General features: G+C 41.7%; 1 protein-coding gene across 3 annotated transcripts in view; it reads left to right on the forward strand.

Moving 5' to 3' along the window:
• GRIA4 (glutamate ionotropic receptor AMPA type subunit 4) overlaps window positions 1-18,432 on the forward strand; it is a 520,316-nt gene that overhangs the window by 389,159 nt on the left and 112,725 nt on the right. For 2 of the 3 annotated variants that reach the window (XM_030199365.1, XM_030199366.1), the window contains exon 9: window positions 10,150-10,260. In XM_030199365.1, the coding sequence (XP_030055225.1) occupies window positions 10,150-10,260 (111 nt within the window). Of the gene's footprint in view, window positions 1-10,149; window positions 10,261-17,513; window positions 17,547-18,432 lie in introns of those variants that run through there. The other variant, XM_030199367.1, reaches the window with a different exon arrangement.

An 18,432-nucleotide genomic window follows, 5' to 3' on the forward strand; every position in this document is an offset into this window, starting at 1 on the left:
CTTGACGTACCAGCTCATGAATCTATTCCAGGCATATGGTGCAGCAAGATAAAAGAAACGGAGTCTGGAGTTACAGTGAAGGAGAAGGATGTCATCCCCAACAATAATATTATAGTATGAAAAATAACAAGAAATATGATGTCAACATACTTAGCAGTAACAAAGGGGAAGAGAAGCCCAGAATAAAAGTGTTACAAAAATTGGTGGAGAGCTATCAGCACAAATGTTCACAGTCTAAGTAATAAAATTCTGATCTGGAACCCTAATGATGGAGATGGACTTGGACATTGTTGCTGTTATAGAGGCATGATCCCCTTTCTTGTCACATCCAGACGCAGTCGATTCAGAGCAGTACTACTACTACTACTATTTAGCATTTCTATAGCGCTACAAGGCATACGCAGCGTTGCACAAACATAGAAGAAAGACAGTCCCTGCTCAAAGAGCTTACAATCTAATAGACAAAAAATAAAGTAAGCAAATCAAATCAATTAATGTGTACGGGAAGGAAGAGAGGAGGGTAGGTGGAGGTGAGTGGTTACAAGTGGTTACGAGTCAAAAGCAATGTTAAAGAGGTGGGCTTTCAGTCTAGATTTAAAGGTGGCCAAGGATGGGGCAAGACGTAGGGGCTCAGGAAGTTTATTCCAGGCGTAGGGTGCAGCGAGACAGAAGGCGCGAAGTCTGGAGTTGGCAGTAGTGGAGAAGGGAACAGATAAGAAGGATTTATCCATGGAGCGGAGTGCACGGGAAGGGGTGTAGGGAAGGAGCAGGCACAACCAAATTACCTGCTACCGTTGAGTGTTGTCACAAGGACACATACCTTTTGACTACATTTTGCAAATAAATGGAAGAATTTTGCAGGAAAAGAATTCCGGTTGACAGTAATGGTTTCTGATTTCCTGTCACTATCTCAGATTCAAGCTTATGAGTACATCCACATACAGTACTGCATTGGGTTTGAAAACATCCCAAGGATGGCATGACCATAACCATAACCTAATGGTTAGTGTAGTGGTTGGAGAATTTGTCTAGGGCTAAAACTTCAATGTTTTGATCTAGACCTGTTTTTAGAATGAATAAAGCACAAAAAAAGAGCCCTAAATGACCAGATGACTACTGGAGAGAATCAGAGATGACCCCCGCTTATTGCCCCAGTGGTCTCTGACCCCCTCCCAGTACTTACCAGCCTCTATGACAGCTTCAGATATTATATGCAGTTCTATTAGAGCAGCAAGCTGGTCCCTGGAGTAGTGTAGTAGTAGTTGGTGCAGTGGACTGCAGAGAAGGGGACTCAGGCCCATATCTCACTCTACCTGTCACATTAGTGGTGGAAAGTGTAGGCCTTCCAAAACTGAGCAAAAACCTACTGTACCTACATATAGGTGACCTCTTCACCCATAAGCGCTATTGTAGTTGTGTACAGTTGGGGGTAGTAGGTTTTGGGTGGACTTTGGAAGGCTTAGCAGACAAGATAAGGGGGTAAAGGTGAGATGTGTACCTGGGAGCTTTTATAAGACGTCCACATTAGTGCTCCTTAGGGTACCCTATTGTTCTGCTGGGATGTCTGTGTGGCCAGTCTACTAACATTGCTGGCTCCTCCTATATCCCAGTGGCTTGATTTTGTGCATTTTGCACTTAAGACTTTTTTTTTTTAAAGGACCAAAAAGATAAACGCTCAAAGCAAAAAAAACATCTAGCATGTGGTCATTTTTGGAAAAAAAAAAGATAAAGACATTTTGCTGTTTCAAAAATGGCTATATTTGATTTGGACAACTACCTTCAAATGGCTTGCTTTCAGTATCGATTATCAATAGAAATCAAACAAAATAAAACATGGAAAAGAAAATAAGATGATACCTTTTTTATTTCAGTATCGATGAAATCACTATAAAGTATTACATGTAAGATAATCACTGAATTGTTACATTTATTGAGCAAGGCAGCATTTAAACCAAGAGAAGTACTGGATATATAAAACTTTGGATTCGTTGAACCATACAGTCACATTTAAAAAAATAAAATTGAAAAGATATTGAAAAGGTATTAAAAACTGTTGAACATAAATTAAAGGAGGTTTTTGGGGGGTTAGTGAAGAGATTGTCTAATCATTAGTCCAAAACTATCTGAGATGTGACAGACATCACTGAAGCCCTTTTTCCTCCCTTTTTAAATTTAGCAATACAGTGATTATCTTTCATATAATACTTTATATTTGATTTTGGACATTTAGGACTAGATTCTATATACCACTCCTAAAAATTTGGTGCCAAAATGAAATTCACCTAAGTGCATTCTATGAAGTACGCCTCAATTTTATAGAATTCATCAAGCGCCCATACGCATGGCTAAATTTAGTCATGGGCAGTTATGCAAAGTAAAACCTGGTGTAAATGCCGATGCCTAAATTAGATGCAGACCGGGGCCTAAATTAGATGCAGACCGGGGCATAGCCATGACTCACTCATTCCATTCCCATGGCCATGCCCCCTTTTCAACTATGTTACTTAGAATTCAAGTGCAGCACGATATAGAATATGTCTAGACAGTTCTGCGTGTAAATTCTAATTAATTCTAATTAGTATCAGTAATTGTTAATTGGCAGTTATCAGTGTTGATTGTCCTGTTAACCAATTATGTTATGCACATTGTTATGGAATACGCTTCGATTTCCATGCAGAAATCTTGCGTGATATATAGAATCCAGGGGTTAGCGCAAAACGTCCAAAGTCCGACTTAGATGTCATATCGAAAATGTCCCTCCACATAACTTAAGTGCTTTGAAAATACACCTCCTAGAATCCTCAAAGTTGCTTCATTGGCAGTGATTATTTGAGACTTCTTTCAAGGGTATTTATGACCGTAATGGTGTGCTGGAGAGAGGTCAGTTTGTCCTCGCGGACTGTGATTTGTTTCTCCAGTACTGCTATCTTTACAGGCTAAATTAAATTGTTGTTTCAACCCTACAGCCTCTTCCTTCAGTTTAATTGGCACTTATTTGTTGTCCTTTAACCTTCAGCAAGTCGTTCATTATAGATTACAGTGTGATATCAGCATCCCTAGGGCCAACAGCCTTTTTGTGGAGTTGGAAGATCTTGTTTGGAACATTTCACATCTTGCAATGTTGAGTTTAGCTGGCTTTTGACACAACCATCTTCAAGAATCAAATGAGATTAGCAGGATGGAATGAGGACTAATCTTCAGGTGGGAATTCCACTTTTCAAAAATGGTTCTTTAGGATTGCCTGTTCTAAGTGGCCAACTTGGGCAGAGCTTTCTAAAGTGCCCCAAATAGCTGTCAGTTGTAATTTACAATGGTTTGCCTGATTTCCTCTAATACTAAACATGTTTTTTAATTATAATTTGTGATTTGTTGTACTGTTCCCATATGTTATCAGTATAGTACAATATGACATTTGCTGGTGACATTCTGACTTTAGAACTAACGAGGCAGGGGACAGTCATGCTGTCTCTTGCCTCAATTTTCAAGAAGATGTTTTAAGTTCTTATTGGAATAAAGTGTATATAACATCATTCATCTCCCTGGTATCATTGGAAGAGTTTTGTTGATCACGCTACTCCTCTGTCTGACCTTACATCAAATGGGACAGAAACTGAAGGAGTTGCAGGCTGCCCTGAAACGACTACCTCATGGGGGGTGGGGGAACAAGATCTTTTAGGGGAGCATGCCTCTTGGCGGTGGTGGTGAGCAGTCTTTATGAGGGATTGAGGGTACGGGGGTTTACATTGGAAGAGGTCTACACAGTGAGTTTGTTGGGGGATCATGGGTCTATTAACCCCTTGTCTTAGATGTCAGTTGGAGAATTAAGACTCCTTTGCTCATAATGCTGAGTGTACAAAATAATTTTGTCTTTTTAGCATATTGGGTGTTATATGCACTGCTATTGTTTGTAGAGCATATTGGGCTAGATTCTATGTTTGACGCCTAAAAAATTGATGCTGAAAAAAGTGCTATTCTATATGCCATGCTTAAAGTTAGACGCTGTTTATAGCATAGCTCTTATGCCCAGGACTTGTGCCTAACTTTAGGTGCAGTCATTTGCACCAGCTGAAATGTGGTGCAAATGTACATGCCTAAATTAGGCACATATCCAATGGCAGCCATGCTATTGTCTGGGGGGCAGGTGGAGAGCCCATTTGTGTCTGCAGAACTGACCATCACACTCTTCCAGAGAGCGAGTACCTCTGGAGTAGCTGGCACTTATGTCACCTGTTCTGCTGATGTGGACTGCTCCTCCTGATGATGTGTGAGCCCCACGACTGATTGGGGAAGTTCCCATGGTAAACTCTCAAGGACCGAAAGGCAGTGTTCCAAAAGATAGCTCTGTGTTCGAAGAAAGGGTTCTGGATCAGCACATTACAGAGATGCCATAGTTTGGACAGCAGGAGACTTTGGAGCCTGTGTGGGTGAGTGGTTCGGGAGCAGTTCCTTTGCCGCCTATTTTCAACTTAGAGTCTATTTGGATGGTGATTCAGAATTTACAGTAGTCCTGCTCTAGCCAGATTTCTGTATTGTCCCAACAATTGGACTTGATATCTGGAGAATTCCCTCAGCTCAAACAAGATGTTAAAACATTAGATGCTCGTATGAAGCAATGTGAGGGGAAGATTTCTTATTTTGATGCTAATGTAGCAGTATTGGTTAAAGACAATGGAGTTCTTCACTGGAAGGCTGAAAACCTTGAAAATGGGATGGGACATCGTAATTTCAGGGTCCTCAATTTTCCAAAAGTTTCCTTGGTTTCGCCATATGATATGCTTAAAAGATACCTTCTAGAAATTGTAAAGGTACCAGAAGCGTCATTTGATAGTTTGGAGTTAATGGATTAATTAGAAAAGTCAAATTTTGCAGTTTAGACCTAAGCTAGAACAGTTGGCTCCCAAGGTTCCAGGACAGAATGCTGCTGATACTGGGACTCAGGGCCGAAGTATTTTATTGTCAAGGCAATTTCATACCAAAAATCATAATATATTCTTCAAAACAAAAGGTACAGCCCTCTTAATATAGTCTTCAAAAGAAAAAGGTACAGTCCTCATAAGATAATCTTCAAAAGGAAAAAAAGGCACAATCCAGGTCCCAAAATCCCTCAACAAATGCTTAGCTCTTCAAGACCTCAGGTCTTCTATTAGGGCATTAGCTTTCCCTTCCCCCTCCTTCAGAAGGGTTTAGTAAGAGTTCAGCACACTTCCAATATAGCACAACAGTTCAGAACAAATCTTCATGGACAGTCTTTGCACATCAAACCAATACCACAAATCACCTGCCTTTTCACAGCACAGAGGGAACCCTGTAAGGAGCAGGGTTGGCAGTTTCTCCCACCTCTCAGCACCACGCCTAGTGTGGCCTCCTCTACTGCCTTCAAGTGCTGGGCAGGGCAACCTTTGAATTCTCCCACCCCATGGTAGCTGGCTCCTCTCCCTTAGGCAGCTCTAGTGGCAGGCTACTTCCTTCCTCCACATACTCCATGGAATCTCTCTCTCTCTGTATCCCCTCTCTCCTGGTGACTGAGAGCCTCCAGGAAATCTGCTCTCCCCTTCTCACAGCTGGGGGAAATTATATACTGATGGCGAAGGCAGGGGAACTGAGCTTCACCCTTCCCTCTACCTCTAGTGGGGAAGGGAGTAATAGGCTCATCCTGCCTCGAGCCATTGCTCCCTCTACTGGGGCTGGGAATCCATTCCATCTTTTTAGGACTACTCTCTTCTCTCATTCTTGCAAGGACTTCTGGGACCCATAGTTCTGGGTTCAACTGCTTCACTGGAGAATCTCGGGGGCTTGCCTTGTCACAACATATGCATATATATGCCAATATGCCTCCTACATGTTATTCTATAGCTATGTGCATGTCTCACTTTGTAGAGGGAGTACGCATAGGCAGGGTTGTAACATTATGCTTGCAACTTACAAAATGCAATGTTATGCCTGTAGCTTCAGACTATTGGCACAGAGATTTATGCCAGATCCATGGCTGGTGTAAATAGTTGCACATGTATATACGCCGTTAATCTAGGATTCTATAAAGGAACTAGGTGCCTACTTTCCTATATAGAATATGCATCAATCAGGGTGTCATCTAGGCACTGCAGAGCTATAGAATTACCCCCTATGTGCGTTTTAAACAGACTTCTAAAATGTCAACTTCATTCATCCTGAGATGAAAAAGGGAATATGATGGGAAGGAGTTTAGGAACATGGAGCAGAATAACAGTTTGTTACTAGGACAGTTCCTTGCACAGTGTTTGGAACTGTCTTTCAATTGGCTTTTTGAATTGAGAAGGGCCCATAGATCCCTATCATACAAAATCTCCACTGCATAATACTCAAGGTCAATCGTTATAAAAGTATTGTGGTTCTACATGTGTTGGATCTTACAAGTGGCTAACCATGGTGGCAAGACTGTTTCATTACTACTGGATATAAATAAAACTATGCTTCAGTGCGGGAGGCACAATAGGGCATATTTCTATCCAGCACATACGTGAGTTACCGTTATAGCGTAGGGGCCAGCTCTGTGGGTGCTTGAGCACCCCCAATATTGAGAAACTCCTTCACTGTGTCCAACGAGAGGCAATTGTTTTGAGGTTAACACCCCTAATCATTTTGAAAAGTTGGCTTACATAGTAACATAGTAGATGATGGCAGAAAAAGACCTGCACGGTCCATCCAGTCTGCCCAACAAGATAACTCATATTTGCTACTTTTTGTGTATACCCTACTTTGATTTGTACCTGTGCTCTTCAGGGCACAGACCGTATAAGTCTGCCCAGCACTATCCTCGCCTCCCAACCACCAGCCCTGCCGCCCAACCACCGGCTCTGGCACAGACCGTACAAGTCTGCCCAGCACTATCCCCGCCTCTCAACCACCAGTCCCGCTTCCCACCACCGGCTCTGGCACAGACCGTATAAGTCTGCCCAGCACTATCCCCGCCTCTCAACCACCAGTCCCGCTTCCCACCACTGGCTCTGGCACAGACCGTATAAGTCTGCCCAGCACTATCCCTGCCTCCCAACCACCAGCCCCACCTCCCGATCTTGACTAAGCTCCTGAGGCTTCTATGATTAAAAGTATCACTCTGAACATTGACGATCTTACAGCTTTGCAGGTTTTCCTCAGTGATGCCGTCGCCTCTCTATGAATGTTAAATGACACATTTTTAGACCAGTCAAAGGGGATTTGAGAGAGGTCTGTGGATTTCAAAGTCTGAGACTTTGGGGCCCTTTTATGAGAGTGCATTATAAAGGGATAATTCTTTAAGTGGGCACCTCCTTTTAGGTGTGCTGATGTGGTGGGCTGACAGCCAATTCTATAATGGCATCTGGGCACCTGGATTGCATTATAGAATACTAGCAAAGCCCCAGTATAAGACCACCTAAAATCTAGGTGCCCACGGTTAAACCAGCTATAGGACTGACGTAACTGTGGGAGCTTAAAAATGCGGCAAAAGGTGTGCATAGCTTATAGTAATCTGGAGGAAGGGTACCATGCCCTTTTCATGCTCCACCCATGTGCAGACCCCTCTTGATTATACACATTATTCCACTTACATGCATCCTTACAGAATACTGCATAACTGCTTTGCTGCCATGTATGCGTAGAAGTGTATACTTACCCTCGAAAGGTTAGGTATTCTGTACATTCACATGCACAACTGATGCTTAAATCATTTAATGGCTCTTTCTTTCCATTTTTTTTCTATTCACCCCTTCACCCCTTTGTTCCCCATTCCTTTTATGTTGAGCTCTCTATGTTATCGGCTCACTTTTGTCAATTGTGCTATGCCTCTTTCCCCATCTCACTCTCCAATCTCTCCCTTTTTTTGTTGTTTTTTGGTTCTATCTTTGTGTTTTAGTACATTAGATGACACAGCTTTGTATTCTCTTTTTGTAAACTGCTTTGATATCTCTGAATCATTTGACAGTATAATAAATACTTCAAATAAACAAATAATAATAATGATAATAAATGGCACTGCCCAGTTATAGAATTGCCCTTACAAGGGGTAATTCTAGAAAATAGGTACCAACATTCATACGCATCTACATGTGGAGGTGTGCGCCTCAATTGTGTAGGGGGGCCTGAGCCCAAAGAAGGCCCATTTTGCCCCGCCTCCCCATGGCTTTCTATCCCTGCCTTGATTGTGGGAGGGGGCCTGAGCTCAAAATAGGGGGCCCATTTTGCTCCGCCTCTCCATTGCTTTTTGTCCCCGCCTTGATTGGGAGAGGCCTGAGCCCAAAGTGGGGGGCCCATTTTGCCCCACCTTTCCATTGCTTTCTGTCCTTACTGCAACCCCATATACCTGGGCTGTTGGGGGAGGGGTCCCAAAGCCCCACCAGCAGAAGACTTCCTGTGGTGATTTTCGATGCCATGCTGCCTGCCCTGATTTCCTGCTCCAGCGTGCATGCTGGGTTTTAGTGAAATTGAGCATGCCCGAAGCTCGTGCATGCTCAATTTCATTAAAAAACCAGCATGCACACAGGGGAGGAGGAAGCAAGGCAGGAAAACTTCTCCTGGCGGGGCTCAGGGACCCCCGCCAGCCAAACCAGGAGACTTCAGGGTCCAGTCCTCCAAGACCCCCATGCCACAGGTGTGCACATATGTATGTAAATACCAAAAATCTGCCTAAGTCCTGTTTTGTAAATAAATGGATATCTGATGCTGTGTGTATTTTACAGGTAGCTGTATACATGGGTGGAGTCTGGTTGGAGAGATAGCAGGACTCACACTTATACATGCAACTTATACACAGTGGCCCCGATATTCAGACCGCAGAAGATAGCCGGGTTGTCTCCCACGGTCAATGCTAAACCTGGATATTCAGTGGTGGTCTGTTTTTGGTGAGTGGCATTGAATATCCGATTTAACTTTGGCTGGTCCGATTTTAACCGGCCACGCTGATATTCAGCATTGGTCACTTAAAGTGAGACCGGCCAAAGTTATTCTAGCTGTTGTGGTGGCCAAATATGGCCAGTCGCAGGGCCGTGCCAACACGGTAAGCGAGGTAAGCATGGCAGGGGGGCGCTTCCCTCTGGGGGGCGCCGCCGCACCATGCTCACCTCGCTCGCCCTCCCGCTCCCATTGTTCAACTTCCCGCCCTCTTCTCCCCCCACCCCATCATCCCTTTTCTTTTTTTTTTCCTTTTTAAATTTACCTCCGTGGCGGTTCCAGCAGCGCAGCGTCAGTGAAAGAGGCGGCGCTCCCGACATCTCTAGCCTTCCCTTCGCTGTGTTCCGCCTTCTTCTGACAGTCCCTGCTCAATACAGCTTACAATCTAATTATGACAGACAGACAGGACAAGTAAGGGATAAGGGTTAGGACCGACAGGACATACCAGGGATAGGGGACAGTTGAAGGTTTAGGTTTAGGAGTTAAAAGCAGCATCGAAGCCTTCAGCGCTACTGAGCAGTTGGCTTAATGAATTCTGGGATTTCATTAAGAGATCAACTGTTTTGTGAGCTCAATGCGCTGGAGCTGCATCCTGTTGAAAAACCAAATTACTTAGAAATGTCTTGAATTTTAGGCAGAAGTTTCTGCTGCAGTAGGACATTTTTGGGCTATTTGGAGATATGCTGCAGACATGGCGGCATATTTTCAAAACAATTAGACTTACAAAGTTACATGGAGGCATATTTTCAAAGCACTTAGCCTTACAAAGTTCCGTGAGTAACCTATAGAACTTTGTAAGTCAAAGTGCTTTGAAAATGAGCCCCTAAGTCTTACATACCCGATGGAAAGAAGCGGGGACTAGTCCAGCATGCACAGAGAACAAGGTAAACCAAAAGAAAGAGTCCCATAAGACACAGGAAACTGGACATGGCTCCTGGGCATTCTCTGCCTCCAGAAACATGCTCTCTAAATATAGGTAAGAATACATACCGCTTTGGAAATTTGTCCTCCTCATGCTTTGTACTGTTATTCCAACCAACTCAATATAGTGTGAAACACTGTGCTACTTTGCTTTAAGCAAAAGTCGGTTTGTGTTGAGAACAGTGACTGTTGGAGTTACGTGGATGTAAAATTATATTAAACAGCTTGCAAACATCATGTGTCACTAGCTAAGATAAACCCATTAATCTTAATAGCACCATTAATTCAAGCTTCATTAGATGAATCCTAATTTTTGTCTTGCAGATTGGTTACTGGAACGACATGGACAAGCTTGTTTTGATTCAGCATGAGCCTCTGTTCGGCAATGACACCTTTGCCATGGAGAATAGAACGGTGGTCGTAACTACAATAATGGTAAGTTGTTTCTTGGCATCTTTTGACATATATTGGAAGTCATTTTAGAAGGGCTCGGCAGCATGTACATATGTAAAATGCTAATTTGCGTGTGTAAATGGGTTTAATTGTGGAAGAAGCAGTTCTAGAAAAGTCGCTACAGGTGTGTATCAGCAGCACGCACAGGTTTCAAAGAGACATGTTCCGGGCATGGTGTGGGCAGACTTTTAACATATGCGCTCCCATTTCACAAGGAGAATACATGTATGCTTCAAAAATGAACCCCATCAGCAACTGCATCTCTGTATCATGTATAGATGTGAGCTAACTGTCCCTTTGGTCGTGGAGATTCAAGGAGTGAAAGGGCAATTGTGGTCATCTCTCTGGCCCTAAAAAACCACCTCAGAAAGTCAAAAATGTGAGGTTTGACATGCACATCCTTAATTGGCTCATAGTAACATAGTAGATGACAGTAGGTAAAGATCTGTACGGTCCATCCAGTCTGCCCTCTTGTATGTGTAGTTTTACAGAATCCAGCACTTACACTGCTTATGCTGCAACACCCCTAGTGAAGCCACTCTTTGTTGCCTGTCTGTTTTTGTAAAATGGTTGCTCCTACGATATGTGCTGGCAAATACCACGGACTCCTTCCCGACCTTGTATATATTTTACAGAAAGCTCCTTGGAAACTTTTAGCACCTCCACTTGGATGTTTTTGACCAATTCAAAATGGGACTTATGAATTTCCAAGAATATCTTTTTCTTAGGCTGAAGGGTTGAAATACTATACAGTAAAAGAAGCTGGAAGTGGAACACCTCAGTGTTGAAAACCCTTTGGTAATTATCACCAGGGCATACAGAACCAATCAGTCATTGGTTGTGCCACTTAAATCCAGACCATCCTAAATTTCAACTTTAAATATATTACTGTGTTTACAAGTAGTGGAAAAACCCCATCATAGAACAAAAAAACACTCCACTACAGAGAAGTACCCACTCAGCTTACAGAAAGATAATATTTCTCTCATAATCAAAGTCTAATATTATTCAAAATATGCTGCATGTGCCCTTTCAAGACCCAATATAACTCTTGTTCCATCTCCTGATTCCAGTAGTCTTTTAATTCCTCACTAGAGCTCTTTGTTTTCCATACCAGTGTGTCAGGGGATTCCACTTTTCTGAGACAATCAGAATCAAAATGGCGACCAAAGTATAAGGACATTAAAATTCCCCAATCATACTGCTCCCTTCCAATGATGTAAACAATCAAATTAAAATGCAATACCAAATTGTAAGGAGTGCTCTGTGCCATGATGTTAAATAGAAAGCATTCTACTCCACATGAAAATTCAATCCAATGGGTTTCACTGTTTGAAAGAAAAAAAAATCCATTTTTGTTCCTGTTGGCCTGGAGTTACTGCAGCCTCCTGATTTTATAGGATAAGAATAAAATGACATCATTATAAAATCTACTGCTTCCATATAGAATATACTTGGTAATCACTAATTCAGACAAATTCTAATCATTCATTTAGAGGGGGAAAATGGTGACTTTGCTATTTTATTTTTGAAGAGTTTCTATTTTGAAAAGTTTCAAAGGTAAACTCAATTTTATCAGGGTAGCCTGAGATTCCCAAGGTAGTAAGACTAAAGGAATTCTAAATTCTAAAATATTAACTTCTTGATATTCACCCCATGGTAGCAGGGGCAGACTGAAAGGGATCTGGGCCCCTGGACAATAAGAGGGTCCTTGGCCATCCCCCACCCCTGGGTCTCCTCCCCCGCCTCTAGATCCCACATCTCTCAACCCTCCTCCCCTCCTCTCTCACTCCCACCCCTTCCCTGGTTTACCTCAGAAGTCCCTTCTCCGTATAGGGCCCCGGCTGGCTGTCACTGACCAGAACCTCTCTGACACAGCCCATCCTTGTGGAAGTAGGAAGTTATGTCAGAAAGGGGTGGTCTGTGGCAGAGAGAAGGTTCCGGTTAGCAGCAAACAGTCAGGGCCCTGTATGGAGAAAGGGACTTTGAGGTAAACAGGGGTGGGGGTGAGAGAGGAAGAGCCGGACCTGGGAAGGCATGAGTGAGGGGGAGTGCCGGACCCAGGGACGGAGGGGAGAGAGATGTTGAACATGTGGGGAGGAGGTACTGGGCACCCCAACTGCACTGAGCCCTTGGGCACTGCCCAGTTGCCTGAGTGATCAGTCCACCCCTGCATAGTAGGCAGCATTTTTTTAAAATGGTGACTGATGTGGGCAGAATTACACCCGGGTCCGGAAGTTATCCAGGTATTGCTGATTTTCAGTGCCAGGGCACAGCTAACTAGTCAGGCATAGCTAGGACTGCTTTTCATGTGGTCCTACTTGCCCAATTAGTTATCCAGGCACCAGCACTGAAAACTGGTGTAGCCAAATAATTCCTGGTTCACCTAGACTATACCACCACTAACCAGATAGTGCCACGGTGGTCAGACATAATCTCCCAGATTCTATACAACGCGACTGAAATTGTGTACGCAAATCCATTCATATTCTGGATTTGCCCATGCGATTTAATTACTTAAGCCAATCAGCGCTGATAATTGCTACTTGACAAGCAATTATTGACACTAATTGTCATTAATTAGAATTTACGCACACAACTTGCTAAGTGTATCCTATAAAGTGGTGCACATAAATTCTAATGCGTGCTGCCAAAAAGTGGGTATGGCCATGGGCGTATTTTATAGAATACGCCTAGGCGGAAGTTTTTTTGGCACCAATTTTTCAGGCGCCTTATATAGAATCTAGTCCAATATCATCAGCATTATCTGGTTGAGTGCCACTGAATTTTCTCACCCTAATTCTATATCTAGCACTCAAAATTGCACATGCAAATTTAGACACACACCTAAATGTTGCTTAACGAGCCAACCGTCACCCATAATTGGTGCTAACAATCAGTTACTGGTGTTAATTGGCAGTAATTGGAATTTATGTGCACATCTGTATAGTCACTATTCTATAAAGATGTGCGCGTAACTTTTTCTGCGTGGATCTAAAAAGGGGGGCGTGACCACAGGAAGGGCATGGGTGGATCAGGGGCTGTTTTAGAATTTGCAGCACTGTTATAGAATTCAGGGGATCAGTGCCTAATTTAAGCATGGGGCTTTACATCAGGGGTCAGTTTGTGTAAAACCTTGCACTCAAAATTGTGCATGGATCCCAATGCTAAGCACTATTCTATAAATAGCGCTCAAATTGGAGCTCCATTTATAGAAGAGCATTTACTGTTGGATTCTATATATTGCGCCTAGTGTTCCATTTCAAAATCCAAGCGTATTCTATAACAACGTGCGTAACTTATTTAGTTTAAAAAGCCAATCAGCATTTTTAACAGCACTTAAAAAGCAATAATGAGCACTAATTGGCAATAATTAGAATTTACACGCACAACTCGCTGAGTGTATTCTGTAACGCACAGCACTTAAATTCTAATGCGTGGAGCCAAAAAGTGGTGTGATTATGGGTGGAGAAATAGGCATTTTGTGCCGTTCCAAAATTTGTGTGCACCATTATAGAATATTCCCCTCTGCACCTAAATCTGTGCGCTGGTATTTACATTATAGCCCGCCCATGCTCCACCCACATACATGCCCCCATGCAGTTACACACTGCATCACTTAGGTGTGACTACAATGATGACAAAAAGACAAGCAGACCTGATTAAAAAAAAAAGTCAAACCAAATATTTATTGAAACAACATAAATTCAAACAGGCTGTGTTTCGCCCACATCAGGACTGCATCAGGGGCTCTGTGTGGTAGCAACAAGAAATATCACCATTACGGTTTGACAAAGATCTCCTGAAGAAGGCAGCGTCACCTCATGAAACAAACAAAGGGACCCTTTTACTAAGGCATGTCGAAAAATGGCCTGTGCTGGTGTAGGTGCATGTATTGAACGCACGCAGGTCCATTTTTTAGTGCGCCTGCAAAAAAGACCCCGAAAATGGACGTACAGCAAAATAAAAATCAGCGTGCTTCCATTTTGGACCTGAGACCTTACCGCACCCATTGACTTAGCGGTAAGGTCTCATGCGTTAACCAGGCGGTAATCATCAGCACGTGTATACTGCCGATTGCCACCCAGTTAGCACCACACTGTTGAAAATAGAAATTATTTTCTGCAGCGCATTTTGGACACACATCAAAATTAGAATTACCGTCTGGGGTACGTGTCTTAGTAAAAGGGCCCCAAAGTCTTTGCAAATGCTGAGGTCCTTATATTAACTATATAATAAGATTCTATAGAAAACTCATTGATATATTACTACTACTACTACTTATCATTTCTATAGTGCTACAAGGCATACGCAGCGCTGTACACCATACATGAAGAGACAGTCCCTGCTCAAAGAGCTTACAATCTAAATAGGACAAACAAACAGACAGAACAAGCAAGAGGCAAGGAAATTAAAGAGGGGATAAAAAGTACAGGGCAAGTGAGTAGTGGTTAGGAGACAAAAGCAGCATCAAAGAGGTGGGCTTTTAGCCTGGATTTGAAAACGGCCAAAGACGGGGCTAGACGTACAGGCTCAGGAAGTCTATTCCAGGCGTGGGGAGCAGCGAGATAAAAGGAACGGAGTCTGGAATTTGCAGTAGAAGAGAAGGGGACAGACAAGAGAGATTTATCCACGGAACGGATATCTGGATTTATTGTCTTTATTTTATGATTGGATTGTCCAGATAGAGCAGATCTATTTGCCATATTTTAGAAGTTATTTTATAAAGGAAACACATTCATATATGTGCCTGTATAAAATAGGTTCCTTCAATAATACCCCAATAGTGCACAAATGCTCTCACATAAAGTTATACCTGCTCCAAGGCAGGTATAACCATTTGCCTATACTCTATCCTACAAATTCTGTATAGGTCGCCCAAAGTTAGCCATGCAATTTTGGGCATGGATCGTAGATACGTGCTTAAATTGGCTAAATCAGTGATAATAATCAATAATTGGTCTTATATCAAGTACTAATTGGCACTAATTATTGGTTACATGCATATCTGATACGTGATACTGCTGAGGTCATATTAATTACATAATAAGATTCTATAGAAACTTTTTTTATAAAATGTGCATTTTTAAAAATGTATTTATAGGTACCTCGTTATTAATTACTCTCCATGTGGATATAAATGTTAAAGGCTACTTAACAAAGAAATTGCAAATATTGTGTTCATTTATATTCAATAAAGTTATGCAGTTGAGTATGTTGTATGCATGAATTGGAGAGGAAACCTGTTACATAGGAGCTTTTGAGGAAATGTCTCATTATGATCAATATATTTCTTAAAACCATGGGAGCAAATCAATAAAGGACACCAACAGTTAGAGATAAGATGCAAAGCACTAAGGGGTGAATTTTATAAACTGCATCTAAAAGTCGTCACGGAAAAATCGCTATTCTATAAGTTGTGCCTAAAGTTAGGCACAGTTTACAGAATAATGCTTAAGCGCAAGGGTCGTATGTAAATGTAGGTGCGTCCATTTGCACCAACAAAAGTGTGGTACAAAGGCCCCTGCCTAAATTTATGCACGAAACCCCCTTATGCTATAATTGTGCATATAATTTGAATCCATGCCCACGTTCTGCCCCAAAATGCCCATGATCCTCCCATTTCCATACCCCCTTTTTCCGGGATATGCATAAAATTAAGGTGTGGATCAGAAGCCTAAATTTACTTTTATAGAATTAGGGGGTAAGTGCTAATTCTGTGATGGCATATGATCACCCAGATTCCATTATAAAATACTAGCATAAGTTGGTTTTTACAAGCCAATATTTAGGTGCATGCACTGAACACCAAGGTGTAAATGAGCGCATCTAAATATAGCAGTTTAGCAAGTAACTTGTAGTATTCTGTAAGTTAGAAGAAAACAGACTGGCAGTCAGTCCGCAATTTCCAAAGAGTGAAGACGTCGGAGCAGACACGATAATGATAACACAGACGACTTTATTGATAAACAAATTTTAAAAAGCTGAATGCCCAACATGGCCACGTTTCGCTCAATAGGGGCTGCTTCAGGGGCTAGATATTACCTTACGGTATAAATTGTTCACTTCACCACAGGCATTACAGTACAGTGTCCCCCCTACCTCAGAGGCTGGAGGTCCTGTACTGCCTATGGTGAAATAAATTATTTATACTATAAGGTAATATCTAGCCCCTGAAGCAGCCCCTGCTGGGCGAAACATGGCTGTGTTGGGTTTTCTGTTTGTTTGTTTGTTTGTTTGTTTGTTTTAAATATGTTTATCAATGTTGTCTGTGTTGTCAGCACCACATCTGCTCCGACGCCTTCATTCCTTCTGTAAGTTACGTACATCTGGGACCCACCCATGCCCGCCCAAGCCCCTCCCATATGTATCCCCCCCCCCTTGCAGTTGCCTGCTAAGAAAGTTGCATGCCTATGTTATAGAGTACCGCTGAGCATTCGTAAGTGCTGGCATTCTATAATTTACATGTGCAATTGGCACTTAACCTTAGGTGAACTGTTACAGAATGAGGGGGCATGCACTTATAATCAAAGTCCCTATAAATATCAATGCCAATGTTATTGTTATTTAGAATTCACTATTTGTGACTGATGATCTTAATGCATCGTACTTATTCTTGAAGAGAAGAAATGGTCAAAACTAGACATTAGAAAATGAAATGCAGCACACACTGTAAAACTGGTTATCGAAATAAAATAATATGAAATTGCTTTTTAAAAGATATCATGCATGTGTTTTATCCTCCAAAGTCAAATATGCCCTTTAGAACTGATGTGAAGCCCACTGACAAAGGGTGACCTTTACCTGTTTGGTTTTAAAATGTTACACCTCAATTCACTGCACTTTTCAGCTGTCTCATTAGGAAAGACAGTTTAGCTATTAAGAGTGAATATTACCTTGAATGAAGTAGGTACATATTTCATAGAGTTCTGATGTTTAAACAGTGTTTTTCATGTTGATTTAAAGGGAATTAAAAAGAACTTATAGTAAATGTGCCTTTCTGAAGTCCATATGTAAATCAGGCTTACATTATTACTGAAGTACTTGTATGCTGTAAATGGTTTTTGCCAAGTCCTCTATTCTAAGATGCAAATCAGTCAACACTCAGCAGTTCAGATTGTAATTCATAACCTGATTGCTTGTATTTTTGCATGGGACATTCAAAAAAATATATCTTTTTCCTAAAAGATACAGTAATGGAAAATTATACTTCAGTACAGTCCTCCTCTTTTCAGCCTCTGATGAAGAATCCTATTTTAAGAAATTGATCAAGAAAGAACAGATTTCCAACGCTTCTATGAACATTCCTTGCTATGGCTCAAGTAATTAACCTCCAGTGTAGTATAATGTTAATTAAATTGTTATATGGATAACTGTCCTGACTGGATGACCAGGCATTCAAATTCACACAAAAACTCTGTGACCTTTCTAAATTAACTGGAACCTATGAAAGGGGGGGGGGGAGGGCTCAGCTTGATATTCTCTAAGAAATTGATATGTATAAGAAGCTCCTGAATGGACTTGTGTCCGTAAGTAAGGATAATATGAATTAACAGTTTATATACAGCAAAACATCTCTAGGAATAGGAGAAACAAATACACCGTATGACTTTGTATGCTTGGTTACCCAAAGGATCAAAACTATGAAGCACCCTTCCAATGTGTCACCTTGCTTGTTCCCTTTGCAATGAACCATTTTCTTGTGCAAACTGTAACAAATGTGCTATGACAATACTTTTATCCCCCAGTCTCAGTGTTCTGTAAGCAAGGCTGATGCTATTATTTTTTTTGCATATTAAGAACTTGAGTGAATTACAAAGCATGCCCCATGATTATGCAGCATGCCTCTCGGAAACGTCACTTTGTAAAACCGCATCAGACTTGACTTGTTTTTGCTAGTGTACTATGATTTGTTTGTTTTAGAGTGTGTTTGGAATAAAGTTGTGTCTAATAAAACATATGTTCATGAGACAACTTATTAGAGCAAAGCATTGATCAATGAAATGCACTTAACTGCATACCAGAGAAAATATCTGGTTGCATTTCTGATTCATGCCATGGTGCTTTTTCCCTATATTTGTGTTCATGTTGCTAAAGTTAAACAGGGATCAGTGGCATCATCGCTTTACTCTTCATATTGAAGGAAATCCGAAT

The sequence above is a fragment of the Microcaecilia unicolor genome, chromosome 4, assembly GCF_901765095.1.
Source record: "Microcaecilia unicolor chromosome 4, aMicUni1.1, whole genome shotgun sequence".
Classification (NCBI taxonomy): domain Eukaryota; kingdom Metazoa; phylum Chordata; class Amphibia; order Gymnophiona; family Siphonopidae; genus Microcaecilia; species Microcaecilia unicolor.